Raw genomic sequence first — 15,918 nt, 5'->3', positions numbered from 1 at the left:
CCCACTATACTAACAAGTATCAGTAAGAGGGGTCACATACTTACCATCATGTCTGAGAGTGACTTTCCTCTCCAGCTTATTTGTACTACATGCAAGGTACCAATAGCGGAGGGGGAGTGTAACGCGGAGGGGCTATGTCGACAGTGTTATTTATTGGCGCGGCCAATTACTGTCACGGCTCCGGTACAGGAGCCGCCCTGGGCTTGTTTCGCCAAAGCGCTTACAACCCTCGTGGGCCAGTTAGCTCCGCAGCCTGCGTTCCCACAGATGGGATTGTCCCAGCAGTCAGTGGTGTCGTCACCCATGCAGGGTTTCCCGAGACAAATGATGGTACCCCACAGTCTCCCTATTTCCCCTCCTCAGGTCTCTCAGGAGCCTGCGTGGGTTAATTCACTGACAAGTTCTGTACAGCATTTGTCGGACGTGTTACAAGGGGAGTCTGTGTTGAGGCCACATAAGCGGCCGGTGGCGTCTCTGTCCGCTCCTTATGAGGATGACGACCAATGATGGGGAGATTCTGGATCTTTCTGACCAAGAACCTCTCCGTTCTAAAGAGTCGGACGCTAAGTCCAAGGTTTATATTCCTGGACTTATTCGGGCAGTCCGCACGGCTTTAGTGATTGAGGATGAAGATCCTCCGGTGTCCAAGTCAAAATATGCCTTTTTTAAGGATATTAAGGGTGACTCCACAGTGTTTCCTCTTTCGGGTCAGTTAGTAGACCATTTAGAGGAGGCGTGGTGGCAAACGGTATCAGCCTCAGAGACGCTTGGCGGTGGCTTATCCGTTTGCGGACAATTAATTTTCTAAGTGGGAATCCCCTCCACAGTGCCACATTGTGGCATAGTCCAAAGTGCCACATTGCCCATGTCCTCCTTGAAGGATGCTACGGACCGTAAGGTGGAGATCAGCCTAAAGTCCGTTTATTCCCTTGCGGGGGGGGGCAACCAGGCCAGCCATGGCCATTTGTTGGGTAGCCAGAGCTATGGAGCGCTGGGCTGATAGTTTGGAGGCGTCTTTGGATTCTGACTGTTCGGCTGAACAGACCGAGTTGATAGGCAATCTCCGAGATTCGGCCACTTATATCAATGAAGCGGCCTTGGATATCAGTACCCTGTCTTCTCGGATTTCTTCGGCAGCTGTAGCTGCTCGTCTCACCTTATGGTTGCGATCTTGGAAGGCGGATGCTGATTCCAAGAAGGGCTTGGAAGCTTTGCCTTTTAATGGAAAGTCCTATTTGGTCCGGATCTGGACAAAATTGTAGCCACGCTGGCGGCAGCCAAATCGGCATGTCTCCCGTCTGCTGCGGTTCCTTCCAGTTCAGGTACGTTGTCCTTTCGGCCTTACAGGGCCCAGGGTAGGCCTAAGGCACAGTCTTTTCCCCGGCAGGCTGGCCTCAAAAAATCGGCCAAGCCCCGGAAACAGGCCTGGAGTACCAGACGTCCGGCCCCTAAGCCAGATGACAAGCCTGCGGCCTGACGGTCCGGGCCTCCCTTTGGGGGATCCCAAAGTGGGAGGCCGCCTGCTGCAGTTCGCCCAGTGTTGGTCGGTTACCACGACAGACACTTGGGTTCACGAGGTGGTTTCTCACGGGTATGCCCTCTCCTTCCGGCACAGGCCCCCGTCCCGATTCTTCACCACGGGTCTTCCATCAGACCGGAACAAAGCCATGGAACTGCGGAAGGTTTTGCACACTATGCTCCAGGCTGGAGTTATAGTGCCTGTTCCATTCTCCCAGAGGGGCCCAGGGTTTCTATTCCAATCTGTTTTTGGTGCAGAAACCCAATGGGTCGTACCGTCCGATCCTCAACCTCAAAGCACTCAACAAGTCCTTGCGGGTGCCGAGGTTTCGGATTGAGACCCTACGGTCCATCATTCTGGCGCTGGAACCTGGGGATTACATGGTGTCGTTGGACATAGAGGACGCTTACCTGCATGTCCCTATTCTTTTACGCCATCAACAGTTCCTCAGGTTTGCAATCCGCAACGATCACTTCTAGTTCCGGGTGTTACCCTTTGGGCTGGCGACAGCACCACGTGTGTTCACCAAGGTTATGGCAGTCATGGCGGCTTCCCTGCGGTTGCAGAGAGTCCGCATGTTGCCGTACCTGGACGACCTTCTGTTGGTAGCAGGATCTCCACAGCTCCTTCTACGCCACTTGGACCTGACGATTGCGGTACTGAACCGGCACGGCTGATTAATAAACTGGCAGAAGTTCACCCTGATCCCGTTTCAGAGGATTCTGCACCTCGGAGCCTTATTGGACTCCGGACAGCAAAGGATCTTTGTGACGGGGGAAAAGATCTCTGCCTTACAGTTGAGGGTGCGCAGTTGTCTGCAGAGTCGCCGGGTGTCTCTGCATTCGGCGATGAGGTTACTGGGCTCCATGGTGTCAGTATTCGACATGGTGGAATATGCCCAGTTTCACCAGACCTCTGCAGCAATTGATCCTGTCCAAATGGAATGGACTGCCTCAGAATCTAAGGTCCCAGACAATGGTGCTCACTCCGGAGGTTCGCCTGTCCCTAGCCTGGTGGTTGCAGACGACCCATCTCAACAAGGGTCGTCCATTCTGGGTGGCGAATTGGGTCCTGTTGACAACGGCGCCAGCCTTTGGGGCTGGGGAGCTGTCACGGGTCCACACTTGTTCCAGGGCAGATGGACTCAGGCGGAAAAGGAGCTTCCGATAAACATCTTGGAACTCTGCGCCGTTTTCAATGCTCTCCAGCAGGCACAGCAGGTTCTCCAAGGTCACCCCGTGCAGGTCCAGTCAGACAACACCACCACCGTGGCCTACATAAATCGGCAACGAGGAACCCGAAGTCGGGCGGCACTCGTAGAGGTGTCCCGCATCCTGGTCTGGGCGGAGCGCAATCTCCCGGCCATATCAGCAGTATTCATCCCGGGAGTTCTCAACTGGGAGGCGGACTTTCTCAGTCGCCACCAGGACGTTCATTCGGGGGAATGGTCTTTGCACCAGGACGTCTTTCAACTTCTGGTGGACAGGTGGGGTCTTCCAGAGATCAACCTCATGGCGTCATGGCACAACAACAAGTTGCCGGTGTACGGGTCTCGCACAAGAGACGAAAAGGCGTGTCTGGTGGATGCTCTGTCCGTCAGGTGGACATTACGGTTTGCTTATCTCTTTCCTCCGTTTTCCCTTCTTCCACGGGTTATCCGGAAATTCAAACAGGAAGGAGGGACGCTCCTGTTGATAGCTCCCACGTGGCCCAGGCGGCACTGGTTCTCAGACCTTCAGGGTCTGTCCGTGGACAGTCCTCTGCGGTTGCCACTACGACCGGACCTTCTGTCACAGGGTCCTTGTCTTCACCCGGACCTGACTCGGCTGTCTTTGACGGCGTGGCTGTTGAAACGGCCATGTTAAGGTTCAGGGGGTTTTCCAACTCTGTAGTACGGACTATGCTAAGAGCTCGGAAGCCTTCTTCTGCAAGAATATACCATTGTGTGTGCCATACGTTCTTCCAGTGGTGTCGGCCGAGAGGGTATGCACCTTGGGAGTTCCGTCTGTCTAGAGTGTTGGCTTTTCTACAGGCGGGGCTAGACCATGGGCTTCGCCTTGCTTCTCTGAAGGTACAGGTGTCTGCCCTTTCCGTCTGGTTCCATCGTAGGATTGCTGCAATCCCTGATGTGCGCACCTTTATGCAAGGTGTTCTCCGAATTCAGCCACCTTTTGTTCCACTGGTGGCGCCTTGGGATTTAGCTGTGGTCCTGAGGACTCTCCAGGGACCGCCGTTTGAACCACTGGGCTCAGTGGACCTTAAATGGCTGACAGCTAAAAAAAATTTCCTTCTGGCCATTGCTTCGGCCAGACATGTTTCTGACTTAGGGGCTCTCTCTTGTAGACCCCCTTTTCTGATTTTTTCATAGGAACAGGGCGGTGCTGCGTACTCGTCCTGGTTTCCTTCCCAAAGTTGTTTCGAGTTTCCACATAAACGAGGAAATCGTTGTGCCGGCTTTTAACTCACCTGACCTTTCCGTGGGTGAGGCCACTTTGGATGTTGTGCGGGCCTTAAGGATTTATGTTGACCGCACTTCTTCGTTTAGGAAGTCGGACGCCTTGTTTGTCCTCTATGGCTTCCGTAAAAAGGGTTGGCCTGCTTCAAAGCAGACTTTGGCAGGCTGGATTCGTATGGCCATTTCAGAAGCATATCTTCATGAAGGCCTTCCGGTTCCTTCATCTGTGAGGACTCATTCCACTAGGTCTGTGGGTCCTTCGTGGGCAGCTCGACGTGGTGCCTCTGCAGTCCAGATCTGCAAGGCTGCCACGTGGTCCTCTGTCCATACCTTTGTGAAGTATTATGCGTTTGACACCTTTGCCTCTCAGGATGCTTCCATCGGGCGACGGATTCTCCTTTCAGCACAGGAGCGTCCCCACCCTTAAAGGATACTGCTATGGGACATCCCCAAGGTATCCTGTGGATACCCTATGGACCCTGATGTAGAAAATTAGATATGGTAAGAACTTACCTTTGTTATGTCTATTTCTACGAAGTCCATAGGGTTCCACAGGACTCCCACCCTGTCGCACCTGTGCTGCAGATGGGCTGTACTCTGGTCACCGGTTTTTCCGTCTCCCTCTGGTGAGAATGTGATTCTTGTGTGTGTCCAGATCTTTTTTCTCTCTCTTCCTTCTCCTCCTCCGGCCTATGGCTTGGTACGTAACTGAGATGTCTTAGCTCGGGGGCGGGGTATAGGAGGGGGACCCTAGTGCATCCTGGGAGGCTGAAAACTTTAACTCTATGGTGCCCGATGCCTGGCGTCATCACCTATACCCCAAGGTATCCTGTGGAACCCTATGGACTTCGTAGAAATAGAGATAACAAAGGTAAGTTCTTACCATATCTCATATTTTCACAAAGCATAGTGCAATATGATATTATCGATTCACATTTTTTAGTATTTCGGTATTTTATATGGCCTGTACTTTTTTTTATTTGGGATTTAATGTATATTGATAAGCTACATGCTGTAGAACCATATGAAAATAAGTTGGATAGAACTTCAAAAACCTTGCAAAAGTTTGAGTGGGTTAAGCAGATCGAACAATCAAAAACATGTGCATATCGTATTCCATGTCTATATTTGAGGGATATATAATACTAGTGTATATTATTATGCTACTAACTCCCTTATTTGTTTTTTGGGGTTTTTCTTTTTCCTAAAGGGTCAAAACTATAATTTTATTTACTCCGCAAAAAAATGGGAGACATTAAGTGACCAAATTGATTGACCTAATCGCTTCATGAGTGGCTAATATTACCCATCTAGTGTTTTCTTCATTGTCCATTGTCATTGTGCCTGTCATTTTTCATTAAGGAATGACTGCTAAAGACTGCTTTAGTTTAAGTATGAAAAAATAAAAACCCATCAGAGCGAATAAATGTAATTCATTATACTTTGTAGCTATGTAGTAATGTTAATGCTTTATGTAGTTCAACAGTCGAAGTTGCCTTCCTGCTTCCTTTTAGGCCAGGGCATACCAAATCTGTATAGCTGTTTTCCTATAGTGGTTTCCTGTCTTACATCTGTACAGCTGATAAGTGCTTTGAAGCTTAACTTCACTGTTTTGTGCTTTCTCAGCTGCACTTCTTCCTACTGGGTAGCTGCATGTACTCCTTTGTTTCCATGCAATCCTGGGCATTGCTAAAATAAATGGGAAATATATATATATATATTAGGCACTATTCTTGACTTGAACATTTCAAGACCTTGAAGTGCCGCCTATATCCTATTAGTCACTGGAGTACTGGGCTAGTATTAACCCTTTATCTGTGGAGTGTCGGCTTACCGTGTGTGTGTGTGTTTGTGTGTGTGTATTATACACACACACACTATTTCCTTTCCAATCTTTAAAGTTACTGACCACATGAAAAACAAACTATACATAGTTATGCATGACACTGATAATTCATATACATAGTTATGCATTAACACTGACAATTCCCACGACTAGTCCCAGGGTTGCATTTTTTGCAGATTTCTGCTCGTACCCTCCTGAGGTGCAAATCCGCATTAAGTAGGACTTTGTGGCTGGTTGTGAGTGCCGGTTGCGCCCTGACTGCAGCACACCCGGCATTTAGCATGAGAAGCTGCTTAATGCAGCTAATTCTGTCCATTCTCATGTGAAGTAGGTACTGTCATGGGAATTAACTGAATAGCATGGGAGCTAATAAATTCCAGCATAAGAATTGAATTGCCCTATTGGGCTCTGTAAATGATTGTTACTTGTGTAGTTTTGACTATACTGACAGCAGTGTAGATACCTTCACTTTCATTTTAGCCTCGCAGGGCCTTAAACATTTTACTTCTTGCTTATCCGTCAGCAGTAATTTTTAATATGTTATGTATTCAAATGTATCTCATTAACTGGAATATAAGAGAAACTCCGATCTGTCAGTGACTTGGCACTAAGCATGTGGCATGTGCAAGAAACCAGTTAGTCAAAATAACTGAACATTTGCCAACCAGAGTTTTGGGAAATCATGACATCAAACGGTGTCAAACAGACATTGGGGATGGTACAATATGCTAGTCAGATGGAAGTGCATTGGCCTGAAGTAGGTCTTCGAAATAGTACGTTAATACCCCTTTCAGACATATGGGTCGACCCTGAAAAATTGCCAGGTTCCTGTCTAATACCTCTTCTACACTGGCTGGGATGTAGTCAGCATCCCGGCTGACTGGATGAGTCTAAATACCGGCCCCAAAATCCTGACAGCAGTCAGGATTCCAGCTCCAGCATATTGACTGTCCCGATGGTAAGTATTGGGGGTTAGGGGGAGGGTTAGGGTTAGGCACCAAGGGGGGGGGAAGGGGTTAGGTTTAGGCACTAGGGGGGGAGGTTAGGGTAGGGAGAGGCGGAGGGTTAGCATACCGACCAACAAGTGTCAGTATGTTAACCATGTCGGGATTCTGACCACCGAGATCCCGACTACCAGCAAACCATACCCAACCTCACTGGCCAAATAACCCGGGTTACTGTCGTGTCAACCCAGGTCGTGGCTTGGTGGAAAAGGGGCCAGGATTAGATTCCCGGGTCTAGTGTCCCATCAATCCAATCCAGGTAGCAAGCAGGGTTTGAAACTGGAACGACCCGTGTAACCCTGCAATGTGAACCGGGTCATCCGACTCTGGTCCCATTGACACCCTATGGACAACCGGCTCACCAGCGTTTGGAGATGATGTAATCTCCAAGCGCTGACAGAGGAGAAGCCCTGCAATAACCCGGGTATAGCCTGCAATGTAAATGAGCTTCAAGCCTCTGTAACACTGCATGAAACCAGTGTTCAGTGACCCAGGGCTGGAGGCTGAGCAGACAGCATGGCTTGCTGGGGAGAAGAGGAAGTATTTGAGCTGCTAGCGGTCAATTGCGCCTTCACCTTGGGTCATTCAGCATCAACACAATTTCTGAAAAAAATCTTCCTTACATTCTTTAATTTCAAATAAATTTGGTATAATAAATCCTGCCATGGGTGTAAAGAAAACACCCACATTTTAGGCTGATATGTAGACTGGTTTTGAAGTTATATGCCTTTTAAAACTGCAATTTTTTAACAAAAACTTTACTATTAACAATTTTTTTTAAACTGCACTTGCAGCCTACCTAACTGAGCTAGAGCGTTGCACAAGTTCTCAATTTAGACCTCTTCATGGGCTTTTGTGTGATATATAACATAGCAGCATGTTTCAATACAAATGAAAAATGTAAATGTTTCAAAATTAAAATTTTCATCTTCTCAAAAAGCCGATTTTAAGTTTTTAGTTTTTTAAAAAAACGCTCAAAAATTGTTCATATGGTTGTTAATAAATTCCCAAAGTTTTAATTTGGGATCGTGATGGGATCACTTGCTATAAGAGCTTTAATTTTTGAGTGATTCATGAAAATTGTAGTTATTGAGGCACTACACATCTGAGAAAATCAACAAAACAATATGTTTTCCAATTCACTTCACTTCCAATTCACTTCACTCTTCAGGTGTGTTTGGGGATGAAAGTCTATAGACAGTGCCTGCTCCCACTTCTGCGCAGGCAAGCAAACAAGTGGAAAGATACTCCATGTGGAAATACACTTCAATTATGTTGACTAGGCCCGCCTTTTACACTTATAGTTGTCCAGAGACAGGTTAGGTTTTGGTGGACTTTAATTAGTAAAGAAAAGCCACTTGGTCACTAATTTAAGCTCACCCAAACCTAACCTGTCTCTGGACCATTTATGTCACATTTGAAAGTGTTTAATTACAGTTGAGCATCAGACTGGGAGAATGTTTGCAGAGAGCAGGATTGTACAGCAGCTTGGAGAAACGGCAGACTGGGAGCGAGAGAAACGGCAGACTGGGAGCGACACTGAACAAACAAGAAGAAGCCTCAGTCACCTTGCAAGGCAGAGAACAGAAGGCACAGCCCATGGGGCTGTTGCTGATCACCGCAGGTCTGAGGAGCCATGTGATGGGCTCCTGCTATCAGAGTTCAGCACATGCTTCTCTCACCCCTCAACAGAGTCCCATGGGAATTATTTCCCAGGTGTGCATTGCCCCAGTAACAGCTGGACCCCAATAATCCTCCCGCCACCTGTAACTGCTGTCGGCAGTCAAAACAGCCTTGGTGACTGAGGCTGTTTTGCTCACTGCGCTCTGATAAAGCGACCAGTGCAGTGCCCTAGAGACCAAAGAGGGTATATAACTGCTGTCTATGATAACAAATGGTGTCTCGCATTTATTATGGAGAAAGATGAAAAAAATCTATGAAGTGTAAGTGACATTCATCCATCCAGCTGGTCCATCACCATCTTTTTCATACCAAGGTAGCTGGATGTTTTTTGGATTCCTATGGTAGATGTTCTGTATAAGGTGAATTTGTTAATTCCAACAGCTCAAATGTATACCCTTTCTGAAATGGAAGTACTAAAAACAAATGAAACCTTCAGCCAGTTTCAACCCATCAAGTAACACCATCCATCTAGAGCAGCAGCACCAAATGGTTATGATCTGTAGTAAGCTTTCTTAAAATGTGAAAGACATAAAGTTATCACAGCGTTTTAAATATTTTAGTATTGCCATACTGTGTTATTGGACATAATATACATCATAGGGATTGTTTAAGGAGATAAATAAAAGTACTGAACAGGCCTAGATAGTTCTCATTTTCATTATTTTAACAAACAGTCCAAAGTGTAAACCTCATGTAGCAGATGACCCCAAAATAAAACTTTGGAGGTTTATTAACAACAGAACAATTTTTGAGAGTTGTTTCCAAAGCTTTAAAAATTGGCTTTTTGAGAATCAAAATTTTGATTTTAAAAATTTTACATTTTTATTGAAACCATACAGTTGGATTATATATGAAAGTCCATAAAAAGAGGTTTAAAATGAAAACTTGCCCAACTATCTAGCTCAAGTAGGTGAGCTGCAAAAGCAATAAAAACTGTTAATAGCAATTTGGCAGCTTTAAAGGCATATAAAGTCAAAACCAGTGAACATGGTGGAAACTGGAGAGGCATCATTGGGATAATTATCTCTTAGAGCAAAACCTATATGTAAGAGCCATGTTGCACTGGTATGGTCTGCATGTGATCTGTATTATGGGTTAGACACAGGCTTGGGTAAAAACTGTCATAACAAAGGTACTTCATACTGGTTTTATAGAAGCTTCTGACATTCACTCTTATTTACCTCTGCTGTGGGCTGTTGTCTCTTTGAAGTGACAATAAAGCAGTAGTGATATGGTTGTGATATGTTAGGTTGACATTTATCATGTCGACATGAAAATGTCAACAGGCTCGACATGTCGACATTCATCTTGTATACACAGATGACTTGTCAACATGATAGAATGTTGACCTAACATCCCTGGTGCCCCAGCGGTCACAGTGCCTTGCAAAAATATTCACCCCCCTTGGTTTTTTACCTTTTTTGTTACATTAAACCTGTAATTTTTTTTTTTTTTTTAATCTAAATTTTATGTGATGGATCTGCACAAAATAGTCTAATTTTGGTGAAGTGAAATGAGAAAAAAATATATAAAAAAAGAATCTTTATAATTAAAATTCTGAAAATTGTCATGTGCATATGTAATCACCCCCTTTGCTATGAAGCCCCTCAAAAGTTCTGGTGCAACCAATTACCTTCAGAAGTCACATAATTAGTGAAATGAAGTCCACCTGTGTGAAATCTAAGTGTCACATGATCTATCAGTATAAACACACCTTTTCTGAAAGGCCCCAGAGGCTGCAACACCACTGAGCAAGAGGCATCACACCATGAAGACCAAGGAGCTCTCCAAACAAGTCAGGGACAAAGTTGTTGAGAAGTACAATTCTGGGTTGGCTTATAAAAAATAAATAAAAAAAATATCCAAATGTTTGATGATCCCCGCAGCACCATCAAATCCATCATCAACAAATGGAAAGAACATGGTACCACAACAAACCTGCCAAGAGAGGGCCATCCACCAAAACTCACAGACCGGGCAAGGAGGGCATTAATCAGAGAGGCAGCACAGAGACCAAAGTCAACCCCGAAGGAGCTGCAGAGTTCCACAGCAGAGACTGGTGTATCTGTGCATGTGACCACAATAAGCCTTACCACTCCATAGAGCTGGGCTTTATGGAAGAGTGGCCAGAAAAAAGCCATTACTTAGTGATAAAAATAAGAAGACACGATTTGAGTTTGCCAAAAGACTTGTGGGCGACTCCCCAGATGTATGGAGGAAGGTGCTCTGGTCAGATGAGACTAAAATGGAACTTTTTGGCCACCAAGGAAAACACTGTCTGGCGCAAACCCAACACATCCCATCACCCCAAGAACACCATCCCCCACAGTGAAAAATGGTGGTGGAAGCATCATGCTGTGGGGATGTTTTTCAGCAGCATGGACTGGCAAACTGATTTGATTCAAGGGAAAGATGGATGATGCTAAATACAGGGATATTCTCGAGCAAAACCTGGTTCAGTCTGCCTGTGATTTGATACTGGGATGGAGGTTCACCTTCCAGCAGGACAATGGCCCGAAGCATACTGCTAAAGCAACACTCGAGTGGTTTAAGTGGAAACATTTAAATGTGTTGGAATGGTCTAGTTAATCCAATTGAGAATCTGTGGTCAGACTTGAAGATTGCTGTTCACAAGCGGAAACCATCCAACATGAAGGAGCTAGAGCAGTTTTGCCTTGAGAAACGGAAAAAATCCCAGGGGCAAGATGTGGCAAGCTCATACAGACTTATCCAAAGCGACCTGCAGCTGTAATTGCCGCAAAAGGTGGCTCGACAAAGTACTGACTTTAGGGGGGTGAATAGCTCTGCACGCTGAAATTTTCTGTTATGTTGTCCTTTATGTTGTTTGATTCACAATATAAAAAAACCACAACTTCACAGTTGTAGGCGTGTTCTGTGAATGAAATGATGCACACCTTCAAACAATCCATTTTAATTCCAGGTTGTGAGGCAACAAAACATGAAAATGCAAAGGGGGTGAATAGTTTTGCAAGGTACTGTACCTGGTCCCATCAGCAGCAACATCTCTTCCAGGCGGTCACTTACCTGGTTCCGTCGGCAGCCCCTAGTGCCAACCCCTTACCCCTGCAGCCCAACCCTAACCTCCCCATGTGCAGTGATTTTCAACCTTTTTCAAATCATGGCACATCAAACACGATTTTAAAATTGCCAAGGCAAACCATCAGTCCCCCACTGGAAAAAGAACACACACATACAGGCCCCCACAGGAAAAAAAAAAACAGACCTTGCCTGCCGCAGAAAAAAAAAATCAGACTTCGGCCCCCACCAAGAAAATCAGACATTGGCCCCACAGAAAATAAAAAATAAAAGTCAATTATTGCCCCAGTTCCTCACAAAGTCTGGTCTCTGATCCCCAGTGTTACGAGCGGTTCGGATTCCTTGGAATCCAGACCGTGTGTGTGTATCTGTATCTATCGTGCCACATCGTGCTTAAAAGTAAAACCAATTTATTACAATCCACAAAAGACTTAATAGCACCGTGCTTTGGAAATCTATCTGGCCAATTCTGCAAAGGAGACAGATTTTTATTATTGAGCAATTGGAGAGGAAGAGGAGAGGGTTGTCTCCCGGGACATTGGTATAAGTTTCTGGAATAGCGCACTGAACACTGTCGGTGTTTGTATAGAGAGAGTGAGAAATTTTTTTATGTGTGTATATACACACACTAACATGACCCAGCCCCTCTGTGTCCGACTCAGTAGCAGCCCACTCTGCCTATTGGGTGCCCGCCTCTCCTCCTGTCACCCAACGGCTCAGCCTGAGCTAGACCTAGCTTACCTCTAGAGTTAGACTCACTCGCCCTGCTGCTTTTCTTCATGCATGCTGGTTCGATGGGCGACGGCAGCTAATCTGGAGGCGGAGGAAGAGCCGTGAGTTGTCACTCATGGCTCTGCTCCACAAAGGCCCATGGGAGGAGTGGCAGCGGGTGGGCATGTGCAGCATGCCCTCCCGTGGCCGTCTTCCTTGTCCCCTCCTGTAGCCAGGATGAGTTTCTGTGCAGAAGCTCATTCTGACGGTGACCTAGCTCAGCTGTCAACCTGGCTGGCTGGCCACTGAGCTCCGATCGTGGCAGTGCGGGGGGGGGGTGGGCAGAACCGTGGATGCCCCTAGGCATTCTAGTCGCCCTAGGCATTTGCTTAGAATGCCTATGCCTAGGGCGGCTCTGGCTGTGATCATCCCTAGTCACTGGATATACAATTCTGAGAAATACTGCATACCGGATCTCACTACGAGTCCTCAATACAAGTCGAGTGAGTTACCATCCACCCGTAAGGGACTGTACAGAGCTGCAGGAAATTGTATACCCCATTGGCTCCACTAATAACTCTCATCTATGGACTTAATTTGTGGAACTGGTAACAATCTTCTATTTCTCATGATAATCTGTAATACGTTCAGCCACTGTGTGAGCAGCGCACACTGTTTCCCAACTCTTATCTGGACTCAATCCACATATTATAGCACAGACGGTGTAATTGTTAGCATTACTGCCTCACAGCGCTGAGGTCATGGGTTTGATTCACCTTACTGCCCTAACTGTGTGGAGTTTGTATATTCTTCTTGTGCTTGCGTGGGTTTCCTCCAGGTACTCCGGTTTCCTCCCACACTCCAAAAATATACTGGTACAGTAGGTTAATTGAATCTCCACAAAATTGACCATAGTGCGTATGTTTGTAAGCATGTGGTAACGCGCAATGGAATATGCTGCGCTATATAAGAAACTGTTAATAATAATAATAATAATAATAATGTGGTAGGGAATATAGATTGTAAGCTCCACTGTCGCAGGGACAGATGTGAATGGCCAAATATTCTCTGTAGAGTGCTGTGGAATTTGTGTGTGCTATATAAATAACTGGTAATAAATAAATAAATTATTTCCACAAATATGTGGTGTATACCCCCTTAACCTATTTTAAAGATATGTGCTTATAATATGTTCTATTGTATATATTTTTTTTACATCTTTGTTTATATCTATATATCATATGTCTATTAATTATTTATCATTGACAATTTTTTTATTCGGGCACACCACTGTACTGTCGTTGCTGTTTTTACTGGAATTTCTGGAATGATCTAGATGACTTACCCTATTTCTAACGTCACCATAACTATTTTTATTAGTTATAATTATATATGCTCTTATTGAGTATTTTTTTAGCTGTGTACTAACAGGCGGTTCAGTGTTTCACCATCCCCCCCCCTTTTGTAATTAGCCCTGGGTTAGTAGTCTGTAACTGCAACAGATGATGAAGGCCTCACTTGCTAAGACCTCATAGTGGTTGATATGTGGGCTGTTTTGCTATACTTTTTTTTTTTATTTTATTTTTTTTAAACAGTAATTCAGTTGAGTCAGATTTTTGGCAGAAAAACATGTTCCATAAGTTGCAAATATGATTATGGCTTAAAACTGTGATTAATTTTCTTTTTTTTTTTAATTGGTTATGTCTTTAGCCAGGACACGTTTGTCGGATCCTTTGAGAGGCCGGAGTCTGTGGCTACAACAGAAGCAAGGCTGAGGATGGAAGGTGTGGAGCTTAAGGAGGAGTGGCAGGATGAAGACTTTCCAAGGTAAATGCTTACAGATGATAATACATTCTCTTTATCCAGGTGTATTTTTAGTTAGAATTTTGTGTGTCCTTTACAAGTCTACCTTAAACTTGGGCAGTAAGAAAAATATATCTATGTTAATGATAGATAAATATCCATTTACCAGAAAAAGTAAAAAGAAACCTATTTTAGAGATTTGTGTGTCTAGGCACCTTAAATTCTTATATTTGTATTACTGTAATATTATGTATATTGTATAATAAAATTTTCATTTAATATATATGCTTTTTTTTTTAATACCGATGTATACTACCCCGGAAGTTAGAAACAAATTAATTTAAAACAAAAGTTAAGCTGGGTATACACTACACGATGTGTGTACCCAGCGACGGCACGATACATCACGTCGTCTGTACTCTCTGGACAATGCAGTGGACAACGGTGTGATGTATTATATGCTGCTTTTAGCAGCATCGCGACGTTCGTCGCATCGTCCCATCTGCTATGCAGCACAGCAGATGGGACGAATCGATGATTGGCCTGCGGGCACACTCGATTGGGCATACACACTATGCTATCCACACAATGTGTCGTTGTGATTTGCGGCAATGGATTTGTACACTTGCACACTTATAATGACCAAATATCTATTTATTGCTATAATTGTAAATGTATGTTTGTTGTAAATGTATGTTGTTGGTAGTGTTTGAATTGATCAGTTAGCTTTAAATGTTTTTGTTTGTTATTAATCATTATTTGATATTGAAAGTACTGTCTATCCTTCTAATTTTCCCCATCTTTCTTTGACTTATTTCAGTGTATTTTTTTGTTCCCACAATTTCCTGCAAGAACTATGGTTTTGTGAGGACAAAAGCTGGTTTGCCTTTGGCTTTACATTCCTAAACAACTAGACAGAGAGGATTTTATTGCAAAGGCTTCCTTTCCCTGATGTGAAACCCCCCAAATGAAACTAATTACTGTTAGTAAACTGTGTATTATTTTTTCAGAAAACATTTAGTTGTCCTTAACCCCCACCAAATAAAAGCTTGCCAAGATGCTGCTATTAACCATGTCTTTATACATATATTTACATGAGCTGGGTTCTTTTGTTAAACAGACCACTTCCCGAAGATGACCACATTGAGGGTGATTTCTTATCTGGAACTGACAGAGAGGGCAGGCCAGGTAAGAGAGTGCTTTACCATAATAAATTGAACATGTATGACTTATCACTGTCATATTCTGTATTGGCAGCCAAAGGAATCCACAATTGAGAAAATCTATATGATATAAACATAAAAAAAATACATATCTCCGTACCTGTGTAAATGAAAAAGCTGATGGTAATGCACCAGATACAAAATTGGTTTTAAATATAGATAAAGTTTTAGGTACATTGATTTCAACATGAAAGGGTTGGTAGAAAGTTGACCATTATATAAATGTGCTTTTGTTCCCCCCACTAAACATTTACTACAGGCTACATAAATAATGCTTATATAGAGTTACACATTGATATGGCTGCTTCGATGTAGTTTTAATATTTAGTGCTGAGATTGTTTGTTTAAATGGCCAATAAACAAAACTAATTGATTCACTCTGTAGCCACTTTATTAGGTACACCTTTCTAGTACTGAGTAGAACCCGCTTTTGCCCCCAGTACAGCCTGCATTCTTCGTGGCCAGGAATCAACAAGGTGCTGGAAACATTCGTTAGAGCAGTGTTTCTCAAACCTTGTCAGTACATCTTTTCCAAATCATCCTGCTGGAGCACAGGTGTTTTAATTGACTAACACAATAGATGTACAGATGCTAATAATTGTTTCTGAGGATACATT

At 44.4% G+C, this 15,918-nt stretch overlaps 1 protein-coding gene across 2 annotated transcripts in view; it reads left to right on the top strand.

The window, feature by feature from the left end:
• Positions 1–15,918, top strand: part of BNIP2 (BCL2 interacting protein 2) — a 96,884-nt gene that overhangs the window by 25,059 nt on the left and 55,907 nt on the right. For both annotated transcript variants that reach the window (XM_088445599.1, XM_088445591.1), the window contains exons 2-3: positions 13,986–14,102; positions 15,199–15,266. In XM_088445599.1, the coding sequence (XP_088301725.1) occupies positions 13,986–14,102; positions 15,199–15,266 (185 nt within the window). The remainder of the gene's footprint in view (positions 1–13,985; positions 14,103–15,198; positions 15,267–15,918) is intronic.

This window comes from Taudactylus pleione, unplaced genomic scaffold, assembly GCF_031769625.1.
Source record: "Taudactylus pleione unplaced genomic scaffold, aTauple2 ptg000019l, whole genome shotgun sequence".
Classification (NCBI taxonomy): Eukaryota; Metazoa; Chordata; class Amphibia; order Anura; family Myobatrachidae; genus Taudactylus; species Taudactylus pleione.
This window is presented reverse-complemented; position numbering and strand designations above follow the sequence as displayed.